This window comes from Camelina sativa, chromosome 9 (assembly GCF_030686135.1).
Source record: "Camelina sativa cultivar CO46 ecotype springtype chromosome 9, ASM3068613v1".
Taxonomy (NCBI): domain Eukaryota; kingdom Viridiplantae; phylum Streptophyta; class Magnoliopsida; order Brassicales; family Brassicaceae; genus Camelina; species Camelina sativa.
The window spans coordinates 1,610,427-1,637,401 of record NC_141888.1 but is presented as its reverse complement, the minus strand read 5'-3'; the positions used below and the strand labels follow the sequence as shown (position 1 = coordinate 1,637,401).

General features: G+C 35.4%; 4 protein-coding genes, 3 long non-coding RNA genes and 1 pseudogene across 9 annotated transcripts; 5 read left to right on the top strand and 3 right to left on the bottom strand.

Annotated features, from left to right (window-relative positions):
• Window positions 1–1,044: 1,044 nt before the first annotated feature.
• LOC109126635 (uncharacterized) lies at window positions 1,045–2,101 on the bottom strand. Its single transcript, XM_019230380.2, has one exon. The coding sequence runs from the start codon at window positions 1,884–1,886 to the stop codon at window positions 1,206–1,208; it is 681 nt and encodes a 226-aa protein (XP_019085925.1). The 5' UTR covers window positions 1,887–2,101; the 3' UTR covers window positions 1,045–1,205.
• A 4,753-nt stretch (window positions 2,102–6,854) lies between these two features.
• Window positions 6,855–9,417, top strand: LOC104710137 (uncharacterized). The gene is made up of 6 exons (XM_010426692.3): window positions 6,855–7,249; window positions 7,474–7,633; window positions 7,792–8,325; window positions 8,405–8,858; window positions 8,934–9,015; window positions 9,116–9,417. The coding sequence occupies exons 1-6, from the start codon at window positions 7,220–7,222 to the stop codon at window positions 9,320–9,322; spliced, it is 1,467 nt and encodes a 488-aa protein (XP_010424994.1). The 5' UTR covers window positions 6,855–7,219; the 3' UTR covers window positions 9,323–9,417.
• Window positions 9,418–10,214: 797 nt separating this feature from the next.
• LOC104710138 (zinc finger CCCH domain-containing protein 17) lies at window positions 10,215–13,275 on the top strand. The gene is made up of 3 exons (XM_010426693.3): window positions 10,215–10,699; window positions 11,031–11,141; window positions 11,238–13,275. The coding sequence occupies exons 1-3, from the start codon at window positions 10,547–10,549 to the stop codon at window positions 12,966–12,968; spliced, it is 1,995 nt and encodes a 664-aa protein (XP_010424995.1). The 5' UTR covers window positions 10,215–10,546; the 3' UTR covers window positions 12,969–13,275.
• A 735-nt stretch (window positions 13,276–14,010) lies between these two features.
• On the top strand, window positions 14,011–14,341 carry LOC147937581 (uncharacterized). The gene is made up of 2 exons (XR_015566113.1): window positions 14,011–14,142; window positions 14,228–14,341. It is a non-coding gene; the product is annotated as an uncharacterized LOC147937581 (long non-coding RNA).
• Window positions 14,342–17,311: 2,970 nt separating this feature from the next.
• Window positions 17,312–18,543, bottom strand: LOC109126638 (uncharacterized). Its single transcript, XR_002033500.2, has 2 exons — window positions 18,222–18,543; window positions 17,312–17,533 (listed from the first exon to the last, which is right to left on the bottom strand). It is a non-coding gene; the product is annotated as an uncharacterized LOC109126638 (long non-coding RNA).
• Window positions 18,544–18,725: 182 nt separating this feature from the next.
• LOC147937580 (uncharacterized) lies at window positions 18,726–20,888 on the top strand. The gene is made up of 2 exons (XR_015566112.1): window positions 18,726–20,250; window positions 20,323–20,888. It is a non-coding gene; the product is annotated as an uncharacterized LOC147937580 (long non-coding RNA).
• Window positions 20,776–22,929, bottom strand: LOC104710139 (uncharacterized). Of its 2 annotated transcripts, none has more exons than XM_087465128.1 (6): window positions 22,621–22,929; window positions 22,166–22,536; window positions 21,779–22,079; window positions 21,474–21,704; window positions 21,226–21,392; window positions 20,776–21,143 (listed from the first exon to the last, which is right to left on the bottom strand). In XM_087465128.1, the coding sequence occupies exons 1-6, from the start codon at window positions 22,871–22,873 to the stop codon at window positions 21,093–21,095; spliced, it is 1,374 nt and encodes a 457-aa protein (XP_087321254.1). In that variant the 5' UTR covers window positions 22,874–22,929; the 3' UTR covers window positions 20,776–21,092. The 2 variants fall into 2 exon arrangements, with proteins under 2 accessions (XP_087321254.1, XP_087321255.1); XM_087465129.1 differs by having other exon boundaries at window positions 21,226–21,380.
• A 1,301-nt stretch (window positions 22,930–24,230) lies between these two features.
• LOC104714894 (microtubule-associated protein 70-3-like) lies at window positions 24,231–26,926 on the top strand (annotated as a pseudogene). Its single transcript, XR_015567354.1, has 6 exons — window positions 24,231–24,508; window positions 24,683–24,769; window positions 25,455–25,520; window positions 25,617–26,075; window positions 26,174–26,520; window positions 26,631–26,926. The product of XR_015567354.1 is annotated as a microtubule-associated protein 70-3-like (transcript).
• Window positions 26,927–26,975: the final 49 nt, after the last annotated feature.

The window sequence follows — 26,975 nt, the reverse complement described above, 5'->3', positions numbered from 1 at the left end:
ATGAAGTATACGCCAACAAATGGCTAAACATACAATAAATATAAATGTCTTGTATCAGAAAATTATAGCTGGCAATCATTTATGTAGCTGGTAATTATTTTTCCATATATTTGAATGTGGTGGATAAGATTTTAAGGCTCCTGTTAAATTAATCTTAAGGCTCTATTTGAAAATTGTATTAATAGTCCATATATTTTAATTACTCTTAAATTTTTATTGTAGGTTAATATTAACTATCAATATTTAACATGACATATATAAAGTTTAATATATTTTAAAATAAAATGTAAAATTTAATTTATATACATTAAAAGTAGTATTAAAATTTTTTATTGAAATTTCATTTATTTAATATTTAATATACTTTTAAAGATGTTATTGTTTGGTCATCATTTATTATTTTGTTTATTCCCTGCATCTTTTTCTTTCATTTCTCAAAAATTGTTTATTCTGTTCCGCATTGTTCTTTTTGTTCCTCTAATGGTTAACAATAAAAGCCAAAAATAAAATATATAAATATTTAACAATATATAAATATATCTTATTATTTTAATTTAATATTCAACAATTATGTAATATAATTTGGTATGGAAGAAATTTTAATAAAATGTAATATTTTTTATTTTAAAGATTTTTTTTTTGGTATTTTAATGTAAAGATATACGTTCTACTATTTTTAATAATTGAGTTACACATTAGATTTTATATGTTACTTTTGAAATGTTTATAAAAGTATGTTAGGAAATAGGTGAACATTATTAAATTTAGAAAATAACAAATTGTTTATATTATTTTTAATGAAATATATATAATGGCATGAATTGTAATTAATATTAACTAATGAGGGTGTCTAGCTAAATGGTGTTTTGAGCTCTCTGGCCATGATACCTCATCATAACTTTTAAGAATGCTTCCCTATTATTAATTAATATATAGGTAATATAGATTTATGATAGAAAATGGACAATAATACCAAACAAGTTTTACATTGTCATGTATTACATTTATTTTAATTAGAAAACATATAAGTTTATGGGGTGCAACTTTTATAACCCGAATGACAAAACTATATTTATGATAGAAAATGGACTATAATACCAAACAAGTTTTACATTGTCATGTATTACATTTATTTTAATTAGAAAACATATGAGTTTATGGGGTGCAACTTTTATAACCCGAATGACAAAACTATATGTATATTATTAGTTTGGTGACATTTTCACATTTTTAGGTGGTGGTGGTGGATGTTTTCCATGTGTTGGAGGTAAAAATGGATGTGTCACACCTGGATATTGGTTTGTTGACATCTTCACGTACTTATGTGGTGGTGGTGGATGTTTTCCATGTGTTGGAGGTAAAAATGGATGTGTCACACCTGGATATTGATTTGCCGACATCTTCACGTTCTTATGTGGTGGTGGTGGATGTTTTCCGTGTGATGGAGGATAAAATGGATGTGTCACACCTGGATATTGGTTTGCTGACATCTTCACGTTCTTATGTGGTGGTGGTGGATGTTTTCCGTGTGATGGAGGGTAAAATGGATGTGTCACACCTGGATATTGGTTTGCTGACATCTTCACGTTCTTATGTGGTGGTGGTGGATGTTTCCCGTGTGACGGAGGATAAAATGGATGTGTCACACCTGGATATTGGTTTATTGACATCTGCACGTTTTTATGTGGTGGTGGTGGATGTGTTGGAGGTAAAAATGGATGTGTCACGCCGGGATATTGGTTTACTGATGTTTTTGCACTTATGTCTGGTATAGAATGAAATGATTCAGTTGAGGAAGTTGGGTACCTAGCCTGGACAAGACCAAATGCAAGAAGAAACAGAGTAACCACCATTTTTATTAGAGAGAGGTTGATAATCATTTTCATTTTTTGTTTGTGTTAAAAATGTTTACCCAACCTTTCTTATATATTGTTGTGACATAGATAAGATAAAGCAACATAATTATTTGGTTGACTATAACTGTATGCTGACCAAAAACGTAAGGTAATATATTTATTATTTTACTTAAATTGTATGTTCTATATATAGCAATATAGTTATATTAGTTGAATATATATTATGATTTTTGTGGAAAATATAAATAAAAGTCCTTTATAAATTATATGCTTCCATTTATTTGATGAACATATCCAATAAATCTTTTTTTATAGAAATAATTCTAAAATTTATCATCAATTCTTGACTTCTAGTTCATATAACTAGACCAAGCCGGTCAAATTGTACCGAATTCAAAATTTGTTTTGTCCCACAAAATTTACGAAAGTATAAATAGTATGCATGAATAAACGCATACTATTTTACTATTTTTGTAAATCATTTATATATATAAAATAGTTTTAAGCTTAGAGGTGATTGTAGTGAATTTTACCAATTAATATGCTAACGCACTAGTGATCATATCATTATATCACTTATGATCGAACCACAAGAAATAGACAATAGAGTTTGCACACTAAGCTAGGACAATGCAAATGTTTGGTTTTAAAACTAACAACCTAAGTGAAATGAAATCAAAGAACTTAGAACAACCAAACTGTATTTTTTGTTTGAAAAAAATTTACATTCAGTTCAAAAAGAAAAAGAAAAAAAAAAGTTATTCATAATCTAACTAACATGTTCTCCAAAATTTCCACATGTGAGTACGTTGAATGAATTGCTTGGAAACTGGAAGTGAAATCACTTGAATGATAGTGCATCTCCCATTCGCATAAATACAATACATGATCCTAGTGATTAGTTACGGACTTGGCATTCTTGTGTTGGATTGGTCGAGGACCATTGCTGTGTCATCTCTATATTAGTAAAAGAGAAGTACAACTTTATTTTTGGACGAAAATGCCCTCTGCGAAATTCAACATAAGATAAATCATTAAGGTTAAATGAGACTTTTAATGATATTGATTCGGGTTATTTCAACAAAATGATCCGGAAATTTGCAATCGGGTATTTGAGTTCTATAAAAGGAATAATTATGTTCGTTCAGACTTCAATAGGTTATGTTTTAAAATGTTAAATGTTAATGGGTTTCACAAATATTAAAATTAACTTAATGGGCTTCGTTGAACAAGACTAATTTTTTTTTTTTTTGGAAAAAAGGAATAATATTGAGTACTCAAACTTTTTTATATTTATAAGCTTCCTAAAATAAAGCACAATTAAATGAACAGATTATATTTTTATTTTAAAATTAATATGCTTCCTATAAATAGGGTAAAGTGATTACGTTTTCCAGTTTTAATTGGACGATTAGAATATGTAAAGATTTTCTGAATTTAATTAAGCATATTACAAAGCATATTCTCAGTATAATTTCCAAAAAAATCATCCAAAATTATCTACATGATATTTTAAACTTGCTCTACAAGATTTTTGTGATTCCTCAAATATACTTTACCTTAAACACTATAAATATTCTTCTTTCACATCACCAAACTCAACCAAACATTCTCTAAGCAAAAGCAAATAAACTTATCATGCTCTAATGAAGTAGCCAATACCTTTTTCTCTACGGAGAAAACATGGCACAAAGCATCTTCTAAGCCTGTGACTTAAGATATGTCCAAGGGCGTTCTGGTAATGTGATTCCCGGCAGCAACAACGAAAAGTCAGAAGACGGCAGCGGGTTATGTTGATAACGCCAATTCCGATATCTTATTCTCTCTGCTTATTTGTCGTGATTATTATCTATATATTTCAATATGGATATCAACCTTTTATTCACACAGATCTGAGAGCTAATTTATTATCTTACCTTTGCATGTGAAACTCAGATTGTGATGTTGTTTTGTTTGTCATGCGGTGTAATCGGCTGTATTTGTTTATCGAGCCTATTTTGTTGGTCTCTTCCATCCCATGTTAAAATTGTTGATCAGATCTCTCTGTTTGGCTTAGATATGATGTTTTCGAACATGTTCTTTGCAAATTTTCAATAGTTATGTATAATCACACAAGTTATTTTACATAAGAGGAAGATAATCAAAAGGGATCGAAATTGACATTGAAGATGATGTTTTTTTTTCTTGACATCGACAATGAAGAATTGAAGATGATGTTACATTTTGGTTTTTCGTGTTTTTTTTCCATAATCTATTTGGCGGCCTCTCGGTTGGGTCCCATTTTTTTCTGTAATCTCTGAGACCATCATTAGTGGTGAATACTCTTAGGGATACTCTCTTGTTGGGCCCCAAAAACAGAATATTAAATCCATTTTCGAGTCCAGTTTAGTGAGTATCGTTACTTCTGATAGTAACTGAAGCAACACCCTGAGAAACGCAACGTGGCGTTTTTTTATTGGTTCCAGGAGAAATATAAAACTTATTTTTTTTTGTTTCCATTTTTTTTTCTTTCCGAATCTCTCTCTCATCTCTGTCGGGTGAAAGGCGATTTGGGTGGCGATTCTTGCGAATTCCGGGAAATTCCATCGATTCAGACCGAATCTGATGAATTTTCCGGCTAAATATGGAGGATGATGGCAAGCAGAGGCGATGGCGAAGAACAAACGGTGTAACCCTAAGATGATGACGCTTCGGTTCTGAAGACAAACGACGGCGGAGGTTTCAGATTGGTGGAACAACGAAGGCGGAGGTTTCCGGGGGTCTAAAGCGGACGGCGAGGTTTCAGAATCGTGGTCTTTGTATAACTGTATCTGTCTTTCCCATTTCGTTTGATTTTTTATTTTCTTCCTCTGTTCTAAACGATTATTATGATTATTATCTGATCTTCTATTGGCTAACAAATTGATGGGTGAAGGACAAGGTAGTTAGATGATAGACTTTGTGTTCTTTTGTACCGATTTAGAATCCTTGATTTTTGTTTCAAGGTTTGAGAAAGTTTATGGGAAATAATCGATTTTTTGTTGGAAGGTTTCGTCATTTGATTGATACTTGATAAAATGAAAGGATAGGGGCTTTTGTATTTGGTTGATGAAGCATGGTTTGATTATGACATGGAAATTTCAAAGCTTGTTGATTGTTGTTGGTTGGTTTCTGGCTTTGCTTGATTTCTGAGAACTTGGATGAAATAATATTCAAAAAGTTGCAGTCTTTGTAGCATTTTAATCACTCCTGTGATGCTACTTTGCTTGCCCTTTCTGGTTCATCACATTATTCTCAAAAGCTTAGACTGAGCAGTGTTGGTTCCTCTGTTGTTTCTTGGAGGGTTTGACTAAAGGCAACTGAGAAGATTAGGATTTTTTTAATCTGATTCACAAGGGAGAATAGTTGAATCAGCTGTGTGTATTGAATCTATTTCTGGAGACTTTGTTTGGATTCTAAATGACAACTTAGATCAGTTTGTGCAGGTATGTCCAGTTTGTGCGGTTAGGGTGGGTGTTGATATGGTTGCTCATATAACCCTTCAGCATGCTAATATATTCAAGATATCCTTTTTGTCTTCTCAAGTCATAGAGACAAACTAGTAGATCAAATGTTGACAAACATTTAGGTTTCAATTCTTTTCAACTCTTATTGTAAAATATGTGAACTATTTTGAATTTTGTATAATATGTTTAATATTCCAAAGTTTGTAAAATATGTTTAAGATTCCAAAGTTTTATGTAATATAAAAAGTTTAATAGTTGTTTTGTCATTTTAGATTATTAAAGTTTGATAATTACTAAATACAAATTAAAAAATTATTATTTAAAAAATTGAGCAACCTTCTTTGGATTCTCTAGTAAAGGAATGATTTTGCAAAAATACTCTTAGGGTTGCTTTACTTAAATTAGTATTAATTATATGATTAATTAATTTGAGAGTAACTTAGGAGAGGTACTCCACTAATGATGCTCTGAAGAGGCTTTTATTTATTCAAATGACCCATTTGTATTCTCTTTTTTTACGATATATAGTAATATTTTGATAATTATATATAGTAAGAGAATTTGGCTACCTCAAGTGTGTCTTTTCCATTTTTACACATTAAAGACACATATAAAACAAAAGAAAATGTTATCAATCACTTCAGCAAATATTCCAACTGTTACTTTGTTAATGTATGTATATAATCACTTCAGCAAATATATAGTAACCAAAGTTCTCATATTTTCAGTTTAAATAATTAAGTATATAAGCCTTAAACATTATTTTCATACCAACTGATGCAAAATTTGACCTACAATTTAATTTTTATAACTGCAAAATTAAACTAAATACCTAAAATTCTAACATTATTTTAAATTAAATTAGATAATTGTTCTGTGGATCGTGGTGTTGCACGATTAGACGATTTTAAATTGCAAAAAACCAAAAACCAAAACCTAATCATATTTTACGTTACGGTGTGATCAACACTAATCGGTAAGTTCTTAGTTTATAAAAAGCACATTACATTACCAATTACTACCTTCGGATTCTCCCTAATATTTTGTACTGAATCATAACACTACTAATTTTTCTTTCCAACATAAAATACAATACGATTAGTTGGAATCAAAATATAATACTGTGTAACATGTTTAACATAACAATTAACCAAAATATTCCTCCGCGCTGTAGTGCGGATCCGATTCTAGTATAATATAATAGGAATCATCTTAGTCAACTGTGTCATTTGACCGTATGGCCTTGCGTATGGGCGGGCCTTCAAAGACAGCAAGCATCCTACGGTTGCGAGGCCACCATTTTCATTTTTTAGTAATGATAATATATTCTTTGAGGTCAAATATACTGATCAATACATAACGTTTAGTTAGCTACATACAGTAATTTTGAATGGTAATTTACTTACAGTCTTACCAATTCGATCCAAATAGCAACTAATTTTGAATGTGAAAGAATTATGATTTAAGATACAAAGTTATTAATAGTGACAATAATAGAAACGTTTTTTTTTTTTTGGGCTATAGGGAGAGAGTACAAACACAACAGTGGCTTAACTTAAAAGGCTCCCCCATCACTGTGAATGTCCCTTATATTGATGTCAGCTTAAAAATTAAAAAGAGAGAAGCTTTGAGTAAAGAAAGACACAGTGTATCAGTCTCTCTGTATGTACTTTCACAAGCTTCCAAGCTCTCTCTCTTATCACTGTACTCTTTCAAAATAATGCTCTCTGATATAATAACACAATCTACCAATATCTTCTTTTTTTCATCACTCCCTTTTAGGATTTATTGGTCTCGAGATTTGAGTTTTTAAGACTAGACAGTGAACCAAAAGCAAAGTTACGATTCTTAAGTTTCTCTCTCTCTCTCTCTCTCTCGATGGATTACGAACGAATCGGAAAGACCCAGGTGAGATTTTTTTTTTTCCTGCTTCGGTTTCACGTTTCCCCAAACTGGGTTTTGCGTAAATTTAGGGAAATCAAAAGCCAGATTTGGCATAGCTAACTCTTTTGATCTCTGTCGTTTTCAAAAATCACTTCTTCATCTCTGTCTTTGATTTGAAAAAAAAAAATCTTTGCTTTTAGTTTATATATAAAGCAACTCTTATTTTCTCCGATGGGTATTGTTAATAGGTTACTACTAGTAGCGGCGGCGGGTTTTCACCGGGGAAGTTAAGGAGTATGCTTCTTCTAGGTGTTGATAGAAAGAAGAAAGAAGAAGAAGAAGAAGAAGACTCTACTCCTCCTACAATGAGATCTGGGTCTAATCATATTGATGACCCTAGGGTTTATGGTGGAGCCCCTTAATCATTTCTTAATACCCTTTTTAATAACGCTTTTTTTGACTCTATTTGCTTAATGGGTAAATCTAAAGTTTGCTTTTTTTTGATGTATGTGGTCTCTCTTTTAGTCTTAACTCAGCTTTGCTTTTGTTGTCTTCAAATATTGCAGTTGCTAGTGGATTAGATGATTGTAAAGATGTTGATGTTGTGAGTGAGATTGCTGATTGTTCTACTTCAGGGATGGCTCGAGCGGTTAGTTTGGGTCTTCAAGAGTATCCGAGTCTTGGTTATGATAATGTGAATGAGATTAAGAGTGTTCCTGCTGTATCATCTGTCTTTGAGTTTCAAAAGACTGAAAAGGAAAAGGTTCCTCAAAGATTGCCTATTAGATCATTCTCTAAACCGGCTCCATCTAAATGGGATGATGCTCAGAAATGGATTGCTAGCCCTACAGCTAACCGACCAAAGACTGGAGTACAGGTTCCGGGTTCGAGGAAAGGGCCTAGCTTTGGTCGTCAGTCATCTATGAAGATTGTTGAAGTTGCTGATCAAAGAACGGTTGAAGAACCTGACACAAAGCGGGTAGATGTAAGCGAAGTGAGAAAGGACACAGGACACAAGTTTGTTAGCTGGGAAGTGGATTCATACTCAGCCGCGGATTCATATGTCAAACCGGTTCTTATGGTTGAGAACTCTACTGAAGGTGGTGTTAGCTGTCTCTTTGAGTTATTCAGTTTGTACGTTTTGTTTGTCTTCTAAATCCAAAGTTTGCTTGCTTGCAGTTAATCTCAGTCGACATGACTCGTCAGTTGCGACTGCGTTTGCTCAACCGCCTTCAACAGCAAGATCTGTATCGATGAGAGACATGGGGACTGAAATGACTCCTATAGCTAGCCAAGAACCTTCAAGAAACGGGACACCGATCAGGGCAACAACGCCAATCAGAAGTCCTATATCTTCTGAACCTTCAAGTCCAGGGAGACAAGCATCAGCTTCTCCTATGACTAAGAAGGAGCTGTCAGAGAAAGAGCTTCAAATGAAAACTAGGAGAGAGATAATGGTGTTGGGTACTCAACTTGGTAAATTAAACATTGCTGCTTGGGCTAGCAAAGAAGATGAAGACAAAGACGCTTCAACATCACTGAAGACCAAAGCTTCTCTACAAACTTCTAAAAGTGTCTCTGAAGCTCGTGCTACCGCGTGGGAGGAAGCAGAAAAGGCTAAGCACATGGCTAGGTACCCAAAAGTTGTATTGTTTGTAATAGTGCTCTTGTTTGCTTGAAACTTTGATATGACTTTTGTCATCTCCAGGTTCAGACGCGAAGAGATGAAGATTCAAGCATGGGAGAATCATCAGAAAGCAAAATCTGAAGCTGAGATGAAAAAAACTGAGGTAAAGTACACTAAACATAGCTACTTAAGTTTCAAGTCATGATTGTGAACAAACTTGGTAAAAACTTGAGTTATGATTGGTGGAATTCTTGATATTGTAGGTGGAAGTTGAGAGGATTAAAGGACAAGCGCAAGACCGGTTGATGAAGAAACTAGCTGCGATTGAGCGCAAAGCAGAGGAGAAGCGAGCAGCAGCTGAAGCAAAGAAAGATCGTCAGGCAGCTAAAACAGAGAAACAAGCTGAACAAATCAGAAGAACAGGCAAAGTACCTTCATTGTTGTTCTCTTGCTTTAGCTTTTGTTCGTAATAACAAACATAAAATCCAGTCCTTAATGTGGTGTTGTTAATTCTCAAGAACTCATCTTTCTATCATTTGTATAATAAAAAAGCTTTTTAAAACTACTTTCTTCTTGTGATCTTTTTTAGTTGCTTCGTAGATCATAACTCAAGTTTTACCAAGTTTGTTCACAAATCATGATGATTTTGGTTTACCAACTTGAGTTATGATGGTGGAAACCGAGTAATTCGATTAAAAACTTCGGTTTGCAGAGAGAGTTTGGTTTAAATCGAATTACTCGGTTCAATAAAGTACTTACCAAACTGATTGGCAAGGCTTTGATTTTGGTATGGAATTTGGATTGAATTTTTGGTTCGATTTCGGCAAAATAGTCTTTTCATTACCTTTTGACCAAAAAAAAAAAAAAGTCTTTTCATGACCAATGTTTGATTGTGGAAAGATCTACCAACCGGTTTACAATACTCGGTCCAGGTTCGGTTTAAATACCTTATCATCTTGTCTGTTTAACTACATTCCCAAAGTCGCTCAATCAACCAGAAGTTTATAAATCTCTCTGGTTCATTTATATGGCTAACGAATGAACGAGTAAGATACTACCTTATTTCATACTCGGTCCAGGTTTAAATCGAATTACTCGGTTCAATAAAGTCCTTACCAAATTGATTGGCAAGGCTTTGATTTTGGTATGGAATTTGGATTGAATTTTGGTTCGATTTCAGCAAATTAGTCTTTTCATTACCAATTTTTGATCTACCAACCGGGTTTACAATTACTTCATACTCGGTCCAAGTTCGGTTTAGATACCTTATCATTTTGTCTGTTTCACAAATCACAATATTCCAAAAGTCGCTGTATCAACCAGAAAGTTTATATATAATCTCTATGGTTCATTTATATGGCTAACGAATGAACGAATAAGATACTACCACGTGTCAGTATTTGATTGATACACAATATACTAAACCGCACTTCATCTATTGATTTATACTTCCCATCACAAAAGGAAGAACAAAAAAAAAAAAAAACTTTTTAGGCTTTAGATTTTTAAAGGGCACAAACACAGAGTCGCAAGGTTCTCTCTGGTTCGCTCTTTGTGGCGGCTCGTCTTCTTTTTCTTCATCTTCTTCCACGGAGACTCTCTCTGATCGGTGAATTTCACAATTTAGAGGGTTGCGATCTGAAACCTTGCGATCTACTAGAAAGGGAGAGAGATTTATCCAAGTAATAATAATAATGTTTGCGCCTGCGACTGCGACTCAACCGCAACAGCATCAACAGCCGCAGCAGAAGCAGAAGCAATCGGAGATTTCATCTGCTGCGGAAGAAGCTTTGAAGTGGAACACCGATTGTGTTTACTTCCTTGCTTCTCCTTTAACCTGCAAGAAGGTAATTGATCTTGATTGTGTTTTCGTCTTTTAGATCTTATCCAGTTTCTGCTTCAATTAGGGTTTTGGATTTGAGATCTCAAGTTTCTTTCATTCGATTTCGTGTTCCTTCGTAGTTTTGTGTCCCTCGAAGCTTAATACGTACTTCGTGATTTCGAACTTAGATCTGGTGATTTCGAACTTCGTGAATCCAAGTATGCTTGTTTCTTAGGGCGTCTTGTTAACTAGATCCAGTGCTAAGGCTCCTCAGTTTATCTTTGTAATTTCTGCAGCTAGTCTGATCTGATCAGCTATAAGGATTCTTATGGTTTTATCTTTTTCTTTGCTAACAGGGACCCGAGTGTGAGTATCGTCACAGTGAGTATGCGCGTATGAACCCTAGGGATTGCTATTATTGGCTGAATGGAAATTGTATGAATCCCAAATGTGGCTTTAGGCATCCTGTAAGTTTGTTTACTTTCTTCCTCTATACAAGTCTCTGCTTTGACATTGCTATTATCATCAAGTTTGCTTATGTTTGTGCTTTTGTTTTCTTACAGCCTTTGGAGGGATTGTTGGGAATTCAAGGAGGTGCTCCTGCTGGTTCTGTGCAGCCAACACATGCAACCGCGCAGGGTGTTGCAAAACAGCCGGTTCCATGTGTCTTCTTTCAAAAAGGCATGTGTGTGAAAGGGGATATGTGTTCATTCTTGCACACGCCGAATCCTGCTGCTTATAAGAAACAGCATCCCGTAGAAGCTAAGCCTGCTACTGATCCTCAGATTTCCAAAAAGCCAGCTGAAAGTAACACTGGGGAGAAGAAATTTCTTGATGCTAGCCTCTCAATGGTGGTTAAAGCACGTACTGACATATCAGCTGCACCAAGAGTCGCTTCTGCTGGACTAAGGGATAATAGAAGTGTAGAGGGATACGTTCCAAAACATGCGGGCTATGAGCCTGTTGTGCAGAGAAAGGGTGCAGGAGCTCCTTCTTTTAGTGAAGGAGGCCGTCCGACTCAGTTCCTTCATAAATATGGATCTGATGATAATAACAGTTTTCACAATGGTAAGGATGCAGATGACGTCTTAAGAGAGTCGTCTCCTGGGTTTGATGTTCTTGTGGATAATGAGGCTGGAGATACTGAGTATTATCATGTTGAAGATCGATATAGACGGAGAAGTCAGGAGGGAGGAAACCCAGAGTATGACCCTGATTTCAGTTCAATTGCAGATGGTGATAGAGAAGGATTCCGTGATCAGAGGGAGTATGCATGGGGCCACCGTCGAGTTTCATCTGAGAGAGGTGATCGTTTGGACAGAAGGGTTTATGCAGAAGATGAGAGATCAGAGAACATACAGGAATCGGATCTGAGATATCGTTTAGCTAAGCAGAGGAAAGGCAATGGTATGAGATCAGTAGGAAGCCATGACTATGCTGCTCCTGAATCTTCTATGGATAGAGGATATAGAGACTCTCGTAGGGACACACATAGGGAAAACTCCATTAGCAGTAGCCGTCTTCAGGGTAGAATTAAGCTTCGTGAGAGAAGCAATGGCGAAGAAGGTCACTTTGACAGGAGAAGTGAGAGAGGAAGGGACAGAAGTGAGTTGTCATCTCAGGGTAGACTCCGAGATAGAATTAAGGGTAGGTTAGAGGAAAACCATACTGGTATTCAGAAAAGAGAACTCCGGGCTCCATGGGCTAGAAGAAGAGAACTGGAAGAAGAAAGAAAATTAACTCCAATAAGCATTGCAGAAACTAGAAGCAGCAAAGTGGAAAGTAAGCCAGATCAGCAGTCTCTTGGGAAGAGGAAAAGCTTGGAAGAGGATCATCATAGTTATAAGCGATCAGGAGACTCATTTGCAGCTCCTTTGCCTTTCAGTGAGATTCTCAAGAGAAAAAGAGCGGCTGCATCTGGTGGTAGGAGCAACGAGACCATATCGAAAGAGGATGCTCGAGATGAGACCAAACTCATAGCAGAAGAGAAAACCGAGGTTGTCTCTGAACCAAACCCTCCCCACGAAGCTGAAGTAGAAGAAGGAACAGTGATGGAGGAAGAAGAAGTCGTTGGGGAGGAAGAAGTGTATGAAGGAAATGAAGAGGATCAAGCTTATGAAGGCGATGAGCTAAACGGAGAGTACTATTACGAAGAAGGATATGAAGAAGAGGGAGGAGAATACGCCTATGAAGAAGGTGAAGAAGTAGTTTACGCTGCTGAGGAAGGAGAAGAAGAAGCAACAGAAGGAGGTGAAGAAGACATTGAGGAGAAGACCGTTGAGATGTTGTCATGAAAGAAAGAGATATAACACACACACAAAAAAGCGTTTGCTCCTTTCCCCTCTCAGCTTAATGCAAAATGGAGAGAAGTCGTTGAGCGAATAATATTGCAATAGTCGCTTTTTATCTTCTTTGGCTTGGCACTGAGATTTTTAGTCGCCAATTTTTTACGTATTATGATTTCTTAAATTGTAACTGTAGAAGAAAGAAAAGAAACTATGGTACAAGTACAACATAATATTTCTGATTTTTTCTAATCTGTTTTGATGATATGTCTTTTTCCTCGAATTAATAGGAAATCTCAAGGAATTGCTTTTTAAATCCTTTCTGTTATTGTTTTTAGTTACACTTTGGAAAAATGAATATTGTAATCCCACTTTAGCATTATTGTTGTTCGCACTTTGCATAAATGAGTAATTGTGTATTCCACCAATCAACTTTACGTATTTACGAATTGATATAAGAAAAAAAAAATTCACTCATTTAAGTCACAAAACTTTTGATTATCTATCTAATTTAAAAACATGTTGAAAATAAAATAAATTAACAGATATAGTAAAACCTCTATAAATTAATATTATTGGGATCAGGACATATTATTAATTTATAGTGATAAATAAATAATTATTATTTTATAAATATATATCTTAATTATTTAATTTAAAAAAATTATGAATTGGGACAATTCTAGCAAAATAAGATTAGACTTTCTGATGTTATCAATTTAGAATTGAATTTGTAATATTTTGAAAACATTATTGACAATAAGATTAGAATTTCAGATGTTATAAATTTTATGGTTTTGGAATTGAATTTGTAATATTTAGAAAACATTATTGACAATAAATTACAAATAAAATAGACAAATTCACTTATATATATGACCTACATAAATTCAATAATATAATAATATAATCATTTTCTTGAAAATCCTTTGTAAAGATATGGTCTCATTAATAATATAAATTAATAATTATATAAAATTATCAAAAATGTATATATATATGAACAATAAGAGCACCACCAACAACCAACTAGCAGATTTTGCAATGGCTTCTAGTATAACAGATTGGCTAGAATCAAAGAACCACACACCTCAAGATATGGCAATTGCCAATTTAGGGCATTGACCAACTTTATGATGATTAGCAGTATTATAAGTATATTAGGGAATAGGTTATCCAACAGGTAATATCATTTGACAAATGATTTAGAAATACCATTTATTATTAAATTCAGCTTCAAGAGAGATTGACTCAGTTTATTGTTGCAGCTGAGAGCAAATAGTGTTAGGTACCGTCCCTTTGTTAACGGTGATTATGAAGAATATGTAACGAATATGACAAAGTATGATGATAATAGTTACATATTTAGTTGTGTTGTTAAATTATGCATGCTTATTCGTTTTGTAAATGTTGAACAACAGTGTATGTGGAGATAATATATATACTACAAAAATGGAATATTGTGACAAAAAATTTGTGACAGTTTGTTTGGTCAAAATTTTGTAATGATTTACATACAAAATTGGGACGAATTTAAATTTAATCTTATTTGTTACAAAATATATAGTCACAAATGTAAGTACAGATTTGCAACCAAATATGGTACTAAATTATACGATGTTGTAACTAAACTTATGTCACTTTTAGTTACAATTTTTTTTTGTAAAAATTTAGTCATAATAAATCACTTTTTAAAGTTATTTTTGCGTTTAGTCGTAGATTGTGACATAATTGTTACCATTTTTGTGACTATAATATAAACATGTGATTTTCTAATTAAATAAGAAAATAGATTGTGATTTTGGTATACTTTTGCATATTTCGTTAGTCTTGTGGTTTTTTATTAATAACATGGGATGACCAAAAAAAAAAGAATTGGAAAAAAAAATTCTTCTTTCTTTGTCATATTTGTCTTAAATAGACTAATGAACCGAATGAAATCAAACCGGTTTGTTAAAGATAACTAGAAGCAGCAAAGTGGAAAGTAAGCCAGAGTAGTGTCTTGGGAAGAGGAAAAGCTTGGAAGAGGATCATCATAGTCATAAGCGAGCAGGAGACTCATTTGCAGCTCCGTTTCCTTTCAGTGAGATTCTCAAAAGAAAAAGAGCGGCTGCATCTGGTGGTAGGAGCAACAAGGACGAGACAATATCGAAAGAGGAAGCTGGAGATGAGACCAAACTCATAACAGAAGAGAAAACCGAGCTTGTCTCTGAACCAAACCCATCACACGAAGCTGAAGTACAACATAAACATCATATTATTATATTAAATATTATATTTTATTTTAACTGTTTGACAAAAGAAAAGTTACGGTCACATGTATAATTTTCTACATTAAAATATGTATAGTCTACTTTAAAAAAAAAAAAACAAACATGTATAGTCTAAATCTACTATGTTTCTATATAGTGTTTTTTTTTTTTTTTGATTCTTCTAAAGCTACACACTCATAAGATTACTCTAACTTTAAAATATGTGTATTTATCCAAAAATAGAATTTTATAATTTAATTTAAATTCTACAACTACCACTATACTATTATAATTGTTTTTATTACAAAGAAGAAGAGAAGAAGAAAACATATACTTGCATACATGTAAGTAATAGTTTAAGATCAACTATTGCACTCATTAAATTTTAAAGTTTCTTAATGAATTTTTTAACTTAACATTTTTCAAAAATTGTTATAAAAATAATTCTTAAGCAATTTTGTTAATGACCAACCAATGGAGATGGTCTAATAATTGATATATGTTTAACTCATGATCAATGACACGACTTGTGCATTCTCTGTTCTTGGTAATTATGATGAGTTATTTTATTGTGTTTGTATATATATATTTCTCTTGATGTAGTAAAGATTCTCTATTATTATCTTTAGTTTTGTTGATGTGAGTATATTGTAGAAATATATATAGGATTTAAGAAATTTATTATTTGTAGACAAAATCATACCACATTCGTCAAAACATCGTTTACCATATTTAATTAGATCAACCACAAAATTATATTTTCTCCATATGAATTGTTAATTGCTGGTCCACATCAGATTATTCGTGGCTTATCAAAACTCTCTAACTAAATGTGTGTCCAAGGAACTGAAAAATCATGATATAGAATTCATACATGCCGTTCAAGCAAGAGTAAGTAGCTTTTTACATATGAGTAATGAAGGAACTGTTAGGAGTTAACAATACATATGAGTAATTAAGGAACTCTTTTTTGCTTTTGTTTCATGACTTATTCATAAGAGCACCGCCGATAACCAACTATCGAATATTATCTGGCCGATGAAATATCTGGATACAGTATCACGGCGCAATATCTGGATACAATATCATGACGCAATATCTAGACGCATCATCTAAATAATATTTGTTTGTGTTTTTGGTTCATGCGTCCACAAATTATATCTGGATGTAATTATGTTCATTTTGTAATTTGATATTTGCATTTCGATACAGTATATGTAAAAAGACCAAAAAGCCTTTTACTTTGTGTTGAAAATGTTTTAGTGGTTACATTTGGGAAGAGGAAAAGCTTGGAAGAGGATCATCATAGTCATAAGCGATCATGAGACTCATTTGGAGCTCCGTTGCCTTTCAGTGAGTTCTCAAGAGAAAAAGAGCAGCTGCATCTGGTGGTAGGAGCAACAAGGACGAGACAATATCGAAAGAGGAGGCTGGAGATGAGACCAAACTCATATATAACATAAACCGAGGTTGTCTCTGAAGATGTATTCGCATTTACAGTCTCTGAACCAAACCCTCCCCATGAAGCTGAAGTAGAAGAAGGAACGGTGATGGAGGAAGAAGAAGTCGTTGGGGAGGAAGTGTATGAAGGAAATGAAGAGGAGCAAGCTTATAAGGGTGATGAGCTAAACGGATAGTACTATTATGAAGAAGGATATGAAGAAGAGGGAGGAGAATACACATATGAAGAAGGTGAAGAAGTAGTTTACGCTGCTGAGGAAGGAGAAGAAAAAGCAACAGAAGGTGTTGAAGCTGAGGGTGAAGAAGACATTGAGGAGAAGACCGTTGAGATGTTGTCATAAAAGAAAGAGATATAACACACACACAAAAAGGTGTTTGCTCCTTTCCTCTCTTAGCTTAATGCAGAATGGAGAGAAGTCGTCGAGCAAATAATATGGAAAAGTCAGCTTTTTAGACCATCTTTATTGGTAAAAAGCTAAGAACTCATGAAACCAATTTTTTTCTATTAAATTTTGGATTTGTCAATGTTTAGAAACCAATGGGAAGTTATTAAGAAAAACTTTCTCCAATGGTAGACATATGAGGGGTTCTTAAGAATTTTTTTTGAAGAGTTCATGATCACATCAAAAACTTGTCAAATGAAAAACATAGATTCATTGACAAAAAAATAGAGATTCAAAATAGGGAATCATGACTATAAGCAAAGAGATTCAAAATAATCATTCAAATCAACTTTACACATTCTAGCAAGCATTTGGATTGCCATTGACTTGATTGACATTCTCATTCTAAAAAGACTCATCATCACCTGAATAATCCGTGAAGACAACTTCTGCTTGGAAAGATTTTTGCTGCAATATCCTGAGATTAAGACAACAAAAAGGCTTTGAACCAGCAGGGACCAAGAGGATTTAGTCTGGTAATACTAATAACTTTCAGAGAGAAGCCAAAGTCATGAAAAAACTGATGCATGTTCTGAGGGAAGACAGTCATGCTCAAGAAACCGACAATGACCATTTGTATTCCTTGATATACAAGCGTATCAAAGAATTGACATACAAGCGTTGAGCCTCCACTCTATGCTGAGAATTGTTCTATACAATGACATAGACATCCAAAACATCATCTAACACAATTAACTTGTTGCATTATCTCAAAGTTTCCTACATATGAAAATCAGATGCAAGACAACAACAATCCCTTTGCTTCATTAGTTAGTGTATGGCTATATCATATTCACTATGAAATCTAAAAATGAAGACAACCACAATCAAATTGAAGTTTTAGGACAAGAATACAAACTCTCTCCAAACATGTCTGTAAACTACACTAACCATAACAATCAGAATTATCAAAAACCCTCAAATCCGTACTAAATCCAATCTAAGTTTACCAATTCTCGAGATTACTCAATGAATCTTTTGCTCAAGGTCATAAACTAAGCAATCAAAACTCTAAATTCAACCAACAGAAGTAGAAAACAAGGAGAAAGAACAAAACTTTCAAGAAACTGGACTAAGCAAACAAAAAAAAGGGTTTTGGACCGAACTCTGTTGGATTGAAAAGGAGCAATTTGACTTCTCAAATTCTCAGTAAAGATGCGTTTTTAACCTCAAAACAGAACATGGAGAGAGAAACCGAGAATTAGAGAATTGAGTTAGGGTTTCTAAGAATCTGGGAGCGAGAGGAGAAGCCATGACATGTGAATGGCTAAAACGGCTTAATAATACTCAGATTTTCAACAAGAAAGAGTTGCTACAAAGAGAGTTGAGAAAGAGAGAAGAGCTCGTCGCGAAAGAGAGAGAGAGGAGGAAGAGAAAGAAGCAAAACGACGAAGTTTTTTCCTCATCCAACAAATATCGAGCACAACATTGCCTCTAGGGGCTCTTAAACCTCTTGATTAAGAGGTACTTCTTAGCAATATTTCCAATTTTGATTTAAATTTAACTGCATTAAATCTAAGAATTCAGATTAAAGATGCCCTTATCTTTTTTGGTTGGGCACTGATATTCTTAGTTGCCATTTTTTTACGTATTATGATTTCTTAAATTTTAACCGTAGAAGAAAGAAAAGAATAGTGTCTCATAATATCTCTTAAGACTCTCTTTTTGTACTAGTGTCTTCCACTAGGGGAAGAATAGAGATAAGACTGGAGTAAAACATTCTCCCTTTAGATTATCTATCCAGTTCAAGTTACTTTTCACATTTTCTCGAGTTCTTGACCAGAGTTCATCATAAGTAAGAGTTCAGAAAAAAAAAAAAAGTGGTATTTTCTTGCTAAATCTTAGTTTCTATCCGTGTTTGTGGTGTAGGCTGTGGATCGAGTAAGGAAAAAGTTTTTTAGTGGCTTTCGAGTTTTTAGATCTCAGATTTTCTTGGTTAATCATCAGCAAAAGAGATGTCTTCAGCTATGGATAGAGCTTTGATGGAGATGTCCCTAGAGGAAGAAGAAGTCCCCTTTGATATGCCAACTCTACCGGAATTCTCATCTTCCGAAAGAAATGTTTTAAGCTTGATTAGTCGCACTCTCAACCCTGAAGCTCAGCCCATGGACCAATTGATTCGCAGTAGCCCATGGACCAATTGATTCGCAGTATGCCAAGAAAGTGGCAGAAGGTTGGTAGGTGTAGAGGTGTAGCTTTATCAAAAGAAAAGTTTCAGTTTTTCTTCAATTCTGAGCATGACCTGGTAGAAGTTATAGAGAAAGGTTTACATACCTTCAATGAATGGACTATCGTTGTGGATAGATGGTCTGAGAACCCTCCAGATAACTTCCTACAGTGCACGCCCATCAGTGATACAAATGTGGAATCTACCGATAAACTTCTATACTAAAGAGGCTCTCACCGCATTAGGGGAGTAGATAGGACAAGTTTTAGAGGTGGCTTTCGATACTGAGAAGCCACAACTACAGGAGTTTGTCAGAGCTAAAGTTCTCTTCGATGTCTCGAGACCTCTTCGAAGAACAAAACTGGTTAATCTACCCAAGGGGGAAACAGCCTCAGTTTACTTTGAGTATGAAAGAGTTCAAAAAAGATGCTTCGAATGTCAAAGGATGACGCATGATATTCTTTCATGTCCTTTAATTCTGAGGAAGAAGCAATTGGAGGCTGATGCTAGAAGAGCGGGAACTCCGATAGTGAAAGCAAAGAAAGCTCCAGTCTTGAAGGAGTCAGATCCACTGTTCGGAGTTCTTAAAGAAGATTAAGTGGGGATTGATCCTAATTCAGGGAGACCTAGAATTGCGCCGGTGGTATTGGAAGGTATGAGGCAGTATTTAAGAGTAGCAAATGAGGAGGAAAAGCTCTTAAGGATGGATAAAGTTAAATCTTCGGTCAGTGAGGTGGAAAAGGATCCTCTAGCAAAAAAGTCTATCTTAAGGTTGGAACCTTTGCCAATCTTTCATCAAGAACTGTCCAAAGGAAAGGGAATGGTTTTCAGTTATGAAAAGGCAACAGATCAAGGCAGGGACCAGAGAGTTCTGGATTTGGTTATTCCCACTTTATCATCTTCTTCTCAGAGACCTAGTCATTCGTGGCAGATGGAAGCGGACCCTTCCTTCCCAGCAGAAGATCTAGGTAATTTCTTGGCCTTGTCTCAACCGTTTCATGACAATTCAACGGTTTATGGACCTAGCTCTTTTGTAGCAGGGTCCTCCGGGATTGTCCCGAATAAACCAAAGACAAAGACCAGGAATAGACCAACAAAGAGCATCAGGAAATTTAAACAAGTAGCTCTAAGCTTGGTCAGTGATAAAGAAGAGTCGTTTGAAGTTTTCTAGAAGGGGATGAAGGAAAAAAGAAAAGCAGACATTGTGGGTACAAGCACTGTTAAAATTGCAAAGCTTAACCCTCAAGAGGTGATCCCAAAGGGGGGATTGCCTAAACTCCAATGAGCATCATCAGTTGGAATTGTCAAGGATTGGGACGGTCTCATGATTTGACAATTCCTCGTCTTAGGGAGATGCGTGAAAAGTATTTCCCGGAGATGTTGTTCTTGATGGAAATAATGCATAGGAGAGATGTTCTGATGGACTTACAAGTTTGGTTAGGTTACGACCAAGTATATACGGTGGAGCCGATAGGTAAATGTGGAGGGCTGGCTTTGTTTTGGAAAAGTAGTGACTATTTTGTGACTATAAAAATATGTATAGTTCAGTTTTTATCTTATGGAGGGTTCAGTTTATTCCAATATATACCATCTTCTTGAAAACAAAGATAACTCATTATGGCCCCAATCCCTTAGGAGAAGTTTTCCATGGATTCTTTGGAGAATATGGAAAAACAGGAATGCTTTAGTCTTTGAAGGAGCTTCCTTCACTCCTTTGGAGTCTGTGGTAAAGATCAGAGAAGATGTAGAGGAATGGTTTGAGGCTCAGATCGTATTAAGAGAGGAGGAGAGTTTAGAGGAGTCAATCCCATCATGTAGTGTGCAGATCCCGTGATCGAAGATGCTCATGAATACAAGACTCCTGCTTGACAAAGGAGTGGAAAAAGTTTTAACATATTATTTGCTCAAAAAAATGAAACAATGTATTGAGAGAGAATGCTTACTTCCCATGCATGTTCATTAGTTGAGAGATGCTTCGTGAAATCATCAAGGCTCTTGAAATCACACTCGCACGTTTCGCAATCAAACATTCCGGTAGATTCATGTTCACCCCTTTGACTAGTGCACCTCTGAAGAACGTGTCTTCTTGTCTCTGAAACTGTGGAACAAACTATATATATAGCTCAGAAACAGCGTAATTAGATTTCAACAGTACTACGTAGTTGATGATGAGAGGAGGACAAATAAACACCTCCCAGTAAGCTTTCCCAAAGCCACTCTGCAGAGGTGACCAGGGCTAACAATTTGTCAGGCCTAAATGAATAAGCCAGGAACATGTTGTATTTACTCTCTTGTTGATGCTGGGCAACAAAAGTTGAGAAGAAATTCTCCATCTGATCGGATATGAGCATCATTGTAGCTGGAGGAGGATTAAGCTCTTGCCATTCACTGAAATCGGACATCATTCTTCTGTATCTGACTTCTGTTTCAATAAAAAGGAAAGCATTTCACTATATGCAGTTGAAATTCCAGAGATCAATAACAAATTGGACTAACCGGTAATGGCATGTGCAACAGCGACTCCAGTGGAAGAGAGCCCTCGCAGGAGATGATCAGGGGTTTGTGATTGGTCGCCATAGGCGGTGATTGAGACAGGACCAGAGTAGCCTAGTTCCTTGAACGCTCCTTCTATACTTGGACGGACCCGATGAGCTTCATAACCCTCGGGAATGGGACAGTCCACCATGTCCCACAACACCAGTATTTTAGCTGTCGCGTATTCAGGCTTGGCTGGGTAGTTCCTTCCCCACTTAGTCGTTACAGGGGAAATTTCTCGAGGAGTAGGGGATATAACTGCCTGCGATAAAACAAAACAAAGGTTTGTTGCTCTCAAATTTAGACAAATGAAACAATTAATTAACGTAGAGACAGGATTAGGCTTACTTCTATTGCATGATATCTACTCGAGAGATGCTTCCTGAGTTTCCTCAAGCTTTGGAAATCGATATCGCACGATTTACAACAAAACATGGCTTCTTCTTCTTCTACATATTTTTTAACCACTCTGGTCTTCTTCGTCTTCGACTCTAGTAACTTGTTCCAGCGCCACTCTGCAGAAGTTTCAAGGGCTGGTATGGCTTTAGAACTAACCGAGTAAGCCAGAAAGAGGTTGTATAGCGTCTCTTGTTGTAGCCGGACCAGATCCAATGAGAAGACATGGTCCACCTGATTGGATATGAACATCATTGTCGCCGGAGGAGGATGATAAAGTCGCCATTCCACCATATCCGAATACATGAGAGCGCATGTGCTTTCTGTTTCAGTCAAATTTTTTTAAGGAAACCATTTCACTTTTTTGAAAATTTAAACCCACAGAATCGATAAGAAATTGGACTCACCGGTAACGGCATGTGCAATAGAGACTCCAGTGGAAGAGAGCCCTCGCAGGAGATGATCAGGGGTTCGTGTTTGGTCGCCATAGGCAGTGATGGAGACAGGACCATAGTAGCCTAGTTTCTTGAACGCTCTTTCTATACTCGGACGCACCCGATGAGCTTCATAACCCTCTGGAATCGGACAGTCCTTCATGTCCCACCACACCGCTATTTCAGCTGTCGCGTATTTAGGCTCCGCCGGGTAGTACTTCCACATCCTCTCAAGTCTAAAAACCTAAGCAAATCACAAACGCCTTTCCTCGATCCCTTTTTAGGATTTGAATGTATATCCTTTATCCTATAAAGCACAAGTCACTTGTGCAATTAAATTGTGACATTTGGCAATTTACTCAAAAACAAATTAAAAAATAAAATAAAAAAAACAAAAGCATATATTTAAAAACTGAAAAAATAAACGCAAAAGTAATTAAAAGCACAAAATCCTCAATTTAAAAATTCCTAATTTTTCTCATCTAAAACTACCACGATTCTTAAAACAGTTACCCGACTTCCTCTATTATAAAACTCAAGTGGAACTGTAATTCATCTTTATTTCTCTCCCTTGGCATCTCTTGCATCACTTTGCGTTTAGATTTTTTTTTTCTTTATCTCAATTCTATATATTGGCTCTAAACTTTTCTACCTAAAATATATGTGATCCTCTTTGCTGGAAACAAAATGAAGATGTTATTGGATTATAGTCAAGTTCCTAAGTGAATCTATCGAAAAAGGCTTGGAAGATGAAGAGCTCTTATATCCCGAAGTTGCGAAGTCATGTCAAAGATAATCCTTGAATAACTCTCGGCATATTGAAGTTATTATCGTGGATGAAAAGGTACTAAAATCTGATATTTGTTTGGTTACACTGATTAGTTTACATGCACACCCGTATATGTCTGTAGATCATATCAAAATACACACATACGTATTTCATAAAATCTTGGAATAGGGAGATATACATTTAAACATTAGTGAAACGGCAATTCATTCTAAATTAATGAAATGATCTACAGAAAGGAGAATGTTAAACGCCACTTTATCATGTTGCTGAAATTGATGCAGTGAAATCATGGAGGTAACGTGATAAGTGTATGTCTTTTCATATGCAGTCAAATCCTTTTTTGTTAATATCGTTCGACTACATTACTCTTAAGTATACTAGAAATAAGTGTTTGTGTGTCACTTTAGTTATCTAGTTCAGTTTATTGTGACACTATGAGGATTCAAATTGGAAGAAGATTGAAGGAGCAATAGAGAGAGAGAAAAAAATAGACACGTAGAATAAGAGAAAGAAACAGGAGGTAATCTAGAAGCTCTCATTAGATAGAAAAATGTAATTTTGCAGATTACTAAAATTCTGGTTACTGTGAAGTAAAAATATTAGATTATCTATTTCTTCTCAGAAAAAAATGATTTGTTCTATTGAAACAAAAATGTATTCCCGTGCATGGCACGGGGCTAATACTAGTTTTATATATACACCGAACTAATGGGCCTAAATGAAAGCCTCTAAAGGTGTGGGCTAACGAAATCGGATCCTATCTTCTTATTATGGATCTTGGGACTCATTACTTGCGAATTTTGATGTGTAGAGTTGGTTTATAGATCGGGATTAAAAAAATGGATATGCGGCGTCTGAGGTTAACAATGGACGACCAACGGCGAGTGAGTTTGGTACGACGGCGAGGACTCCTTCGCCGTGATTGACTATGTATGTCATCTTCATTCCGTGCAGGAGGAAGTAGGGGTTTATCACGACGGAGGTCAATGAAGCCGAGTTTTGACGCGGATAATGAGTTCATTACTTTACTCCATGGCTCAGATCCGGTTAAAATTTTGAACGATGTCAGAGGTACTCTATCACAGTCGATCTGTTTCTTTCTATTGGTTGGTTTCAAGTTTCGCGTTGACATTTTTTGATTTTTGTAATTTGATAAAATTTGGGGGTTTTTAAACTGGTCATTAACGTGCATGAGTGCATGAGTGTCACTTGTTGGTTTTGAAACTTTGACTTTTGTGGGTGCAGATAAAAGATCGGGAATTGTCTGAATCCCAAGCTGAGATCAAAGCATTGAGGTTGTCTGAACGGCAGAGAGAGAAGGCTGTTGAAGAGGTTAGTTTACTTCCTTCCTTCTTAAGATTGTCTTAATTAATTGCAGTGTATTTACTAGTGTTGATTATATATATGGATTGAGAAGATGAAGCAATTCGGCTATTAGTTTCTGCAATTAATTTGTCATTCCCTTATACTTTTCACCATGTCCTGTGTTAGACTTGATGCAACTGTATCTTTCACAAGACCATGTATTTGAAAATATAGCTTGACTAATGGTTAGGAAGAGGTTAGGTTCGTGAAACAAAATTCGAATTCCTAGATCTTTAAAACTGTTATCCTTCGTTTAGTAGTTTCTGCTCAAGTTGCATTGGAGTTCTTTCTTTATTGTGCAGTTCAGGTGGTTGAACTGAAGAAATCTTGGGATGTTTTTTGATAAGTTTTATATGTGGCCGTAGTACTTTCCGTTATCATTCAGTTTGTTGTTATCGTTCCTTTGTGACCCTGGGTTAACTCTCGTTTGGCCTGTGAGCACTGAGCAGCCGCTCTATGAAGCATATACTTATTCTTGAATCCTTGTCTTTAAAAGATGTGTTATGGTGTTTGGCTCTAGCTATTGTTTTAATCCAAATTTTAAAATGTCTTGTGAGAAAAAAGAATTGTGTTTGTGCATTATATATATTAGATGTCACAGAAATCATCTTTGTATAAGCTGACACTCTTCTCTTTAATTTAATTGCTTAAGCTTACCTAAGAGTTGGGAAAGATGTCGGAGAAGCTCAAACTAACTGAAAACCTTCTTGACAGTAAAGTATGTTTGCTATGTTTGGGAACCTCGGTTTCTTTTTATTTTTCAATTTCTTGTCTTTTTGGATTCTGTATTTGATGATATTACATGTTGTCACAGAACCTTGAAATCAAGAAAGTTAACGAAGAAAAAGGGGCTTCCATGGCAGCTCAATTTGCTGCAGAAGCCACTCTTTGAAGGGTTCATGCTGCTCAAAAGGATGATGATATGCCTCCTATTGATGCCATTCTCGCCCCTTTAGAGGCTGAACTCAAGTTGGCGAGACATGAAGTATGTTCTAATGAAACAGATAGAAATTTGTCAGGTATTACTTTTACCTCCTTTACGCAGCAGTACTCTAAATTCCTGGATCTCTCTCCTTCGTTATCGTGAGCATCCCTTGTTTATCAATTGTTTAAATAGGAAGAGAACAGAATTTTGGACAGATTGCACAGACAAAAGGTGGCAAAAGTTGAAAAGTTTACCCAGACTGTACGAGAGCTTGAAGAAGCTGTTCTTTCTGGTGGTGCAGCTGCAAATGCTGTGAGGGATTACCAGAGGAAATTCCAAGAAATGAATGTAATAATTACTTACACGTATAGTTCTATTGCTACCCTTGTACTTAAAAATTCAATCCATGTGCTAATCATAGCAATGGCCATTAATCCTGTGCTTAGGAAGCGAGGAGAGTCCTTGATCGGGAACTGGCTCGTGCCAAAGTAAGTGCAAGCAGGGTTGCAGCTGTAGTGGCAAATGAGTGGAAAGATGGTAGTGACAAAGTGATGCCTCGAAGAACGAAGATTTTTGCAGGTTTTTTTTTTTTAATTTTCTTTTTGGGCTTCTGTTGCTGCTTCGAGTTGTGATTCATATTCACCGAAGCAAAGAAGATGAGGAGAGAAGTGGCTGCAATGGAGAAAGAGGTTTCAGCTATGCGTGTGGATAACAAAGGATCAGATAGTAGAACGAGACGTCCCTCTGTTAACTCAAAAGGAGCTTCAACAACAGCACAATAGCTTTCTGGAAGGTACTTGACGTTTCTTATTATATAGGTCCAGTATAATGATTATAAGTTAGTTTCCTCTTTTAACTTTATAGTAGTTGAATGTTTTGTTTGCATAATCCGTGTTTTAGCAGACGTTCAGGACGAATGGGGATGACGAGGAGTACCCAGTGATCAAAGAAGTCGATTCCACGAGCAAAAGAATATGAATCTCAATCAGTGGTTAATAGATTGAAGGAATGGTATATGAAAGCATACAAATGTAGAAATCCAATATGGGAAGGTTTGTGTGCTTCTCTAACATAGTAAGATTTCAAGGTAAAAATAAAAACAGGGGAGAGAAACACTGATTTCAAATTTATGGCTAACTTTTATGCTGGTGATGTTTATTGGTTTTGTTATATATATAGATAAAGAGTAGGCTTGTGTATGTGTTATTTTATATATATCTTATTCTGGCTTTTGCTTAGTGTGACTTG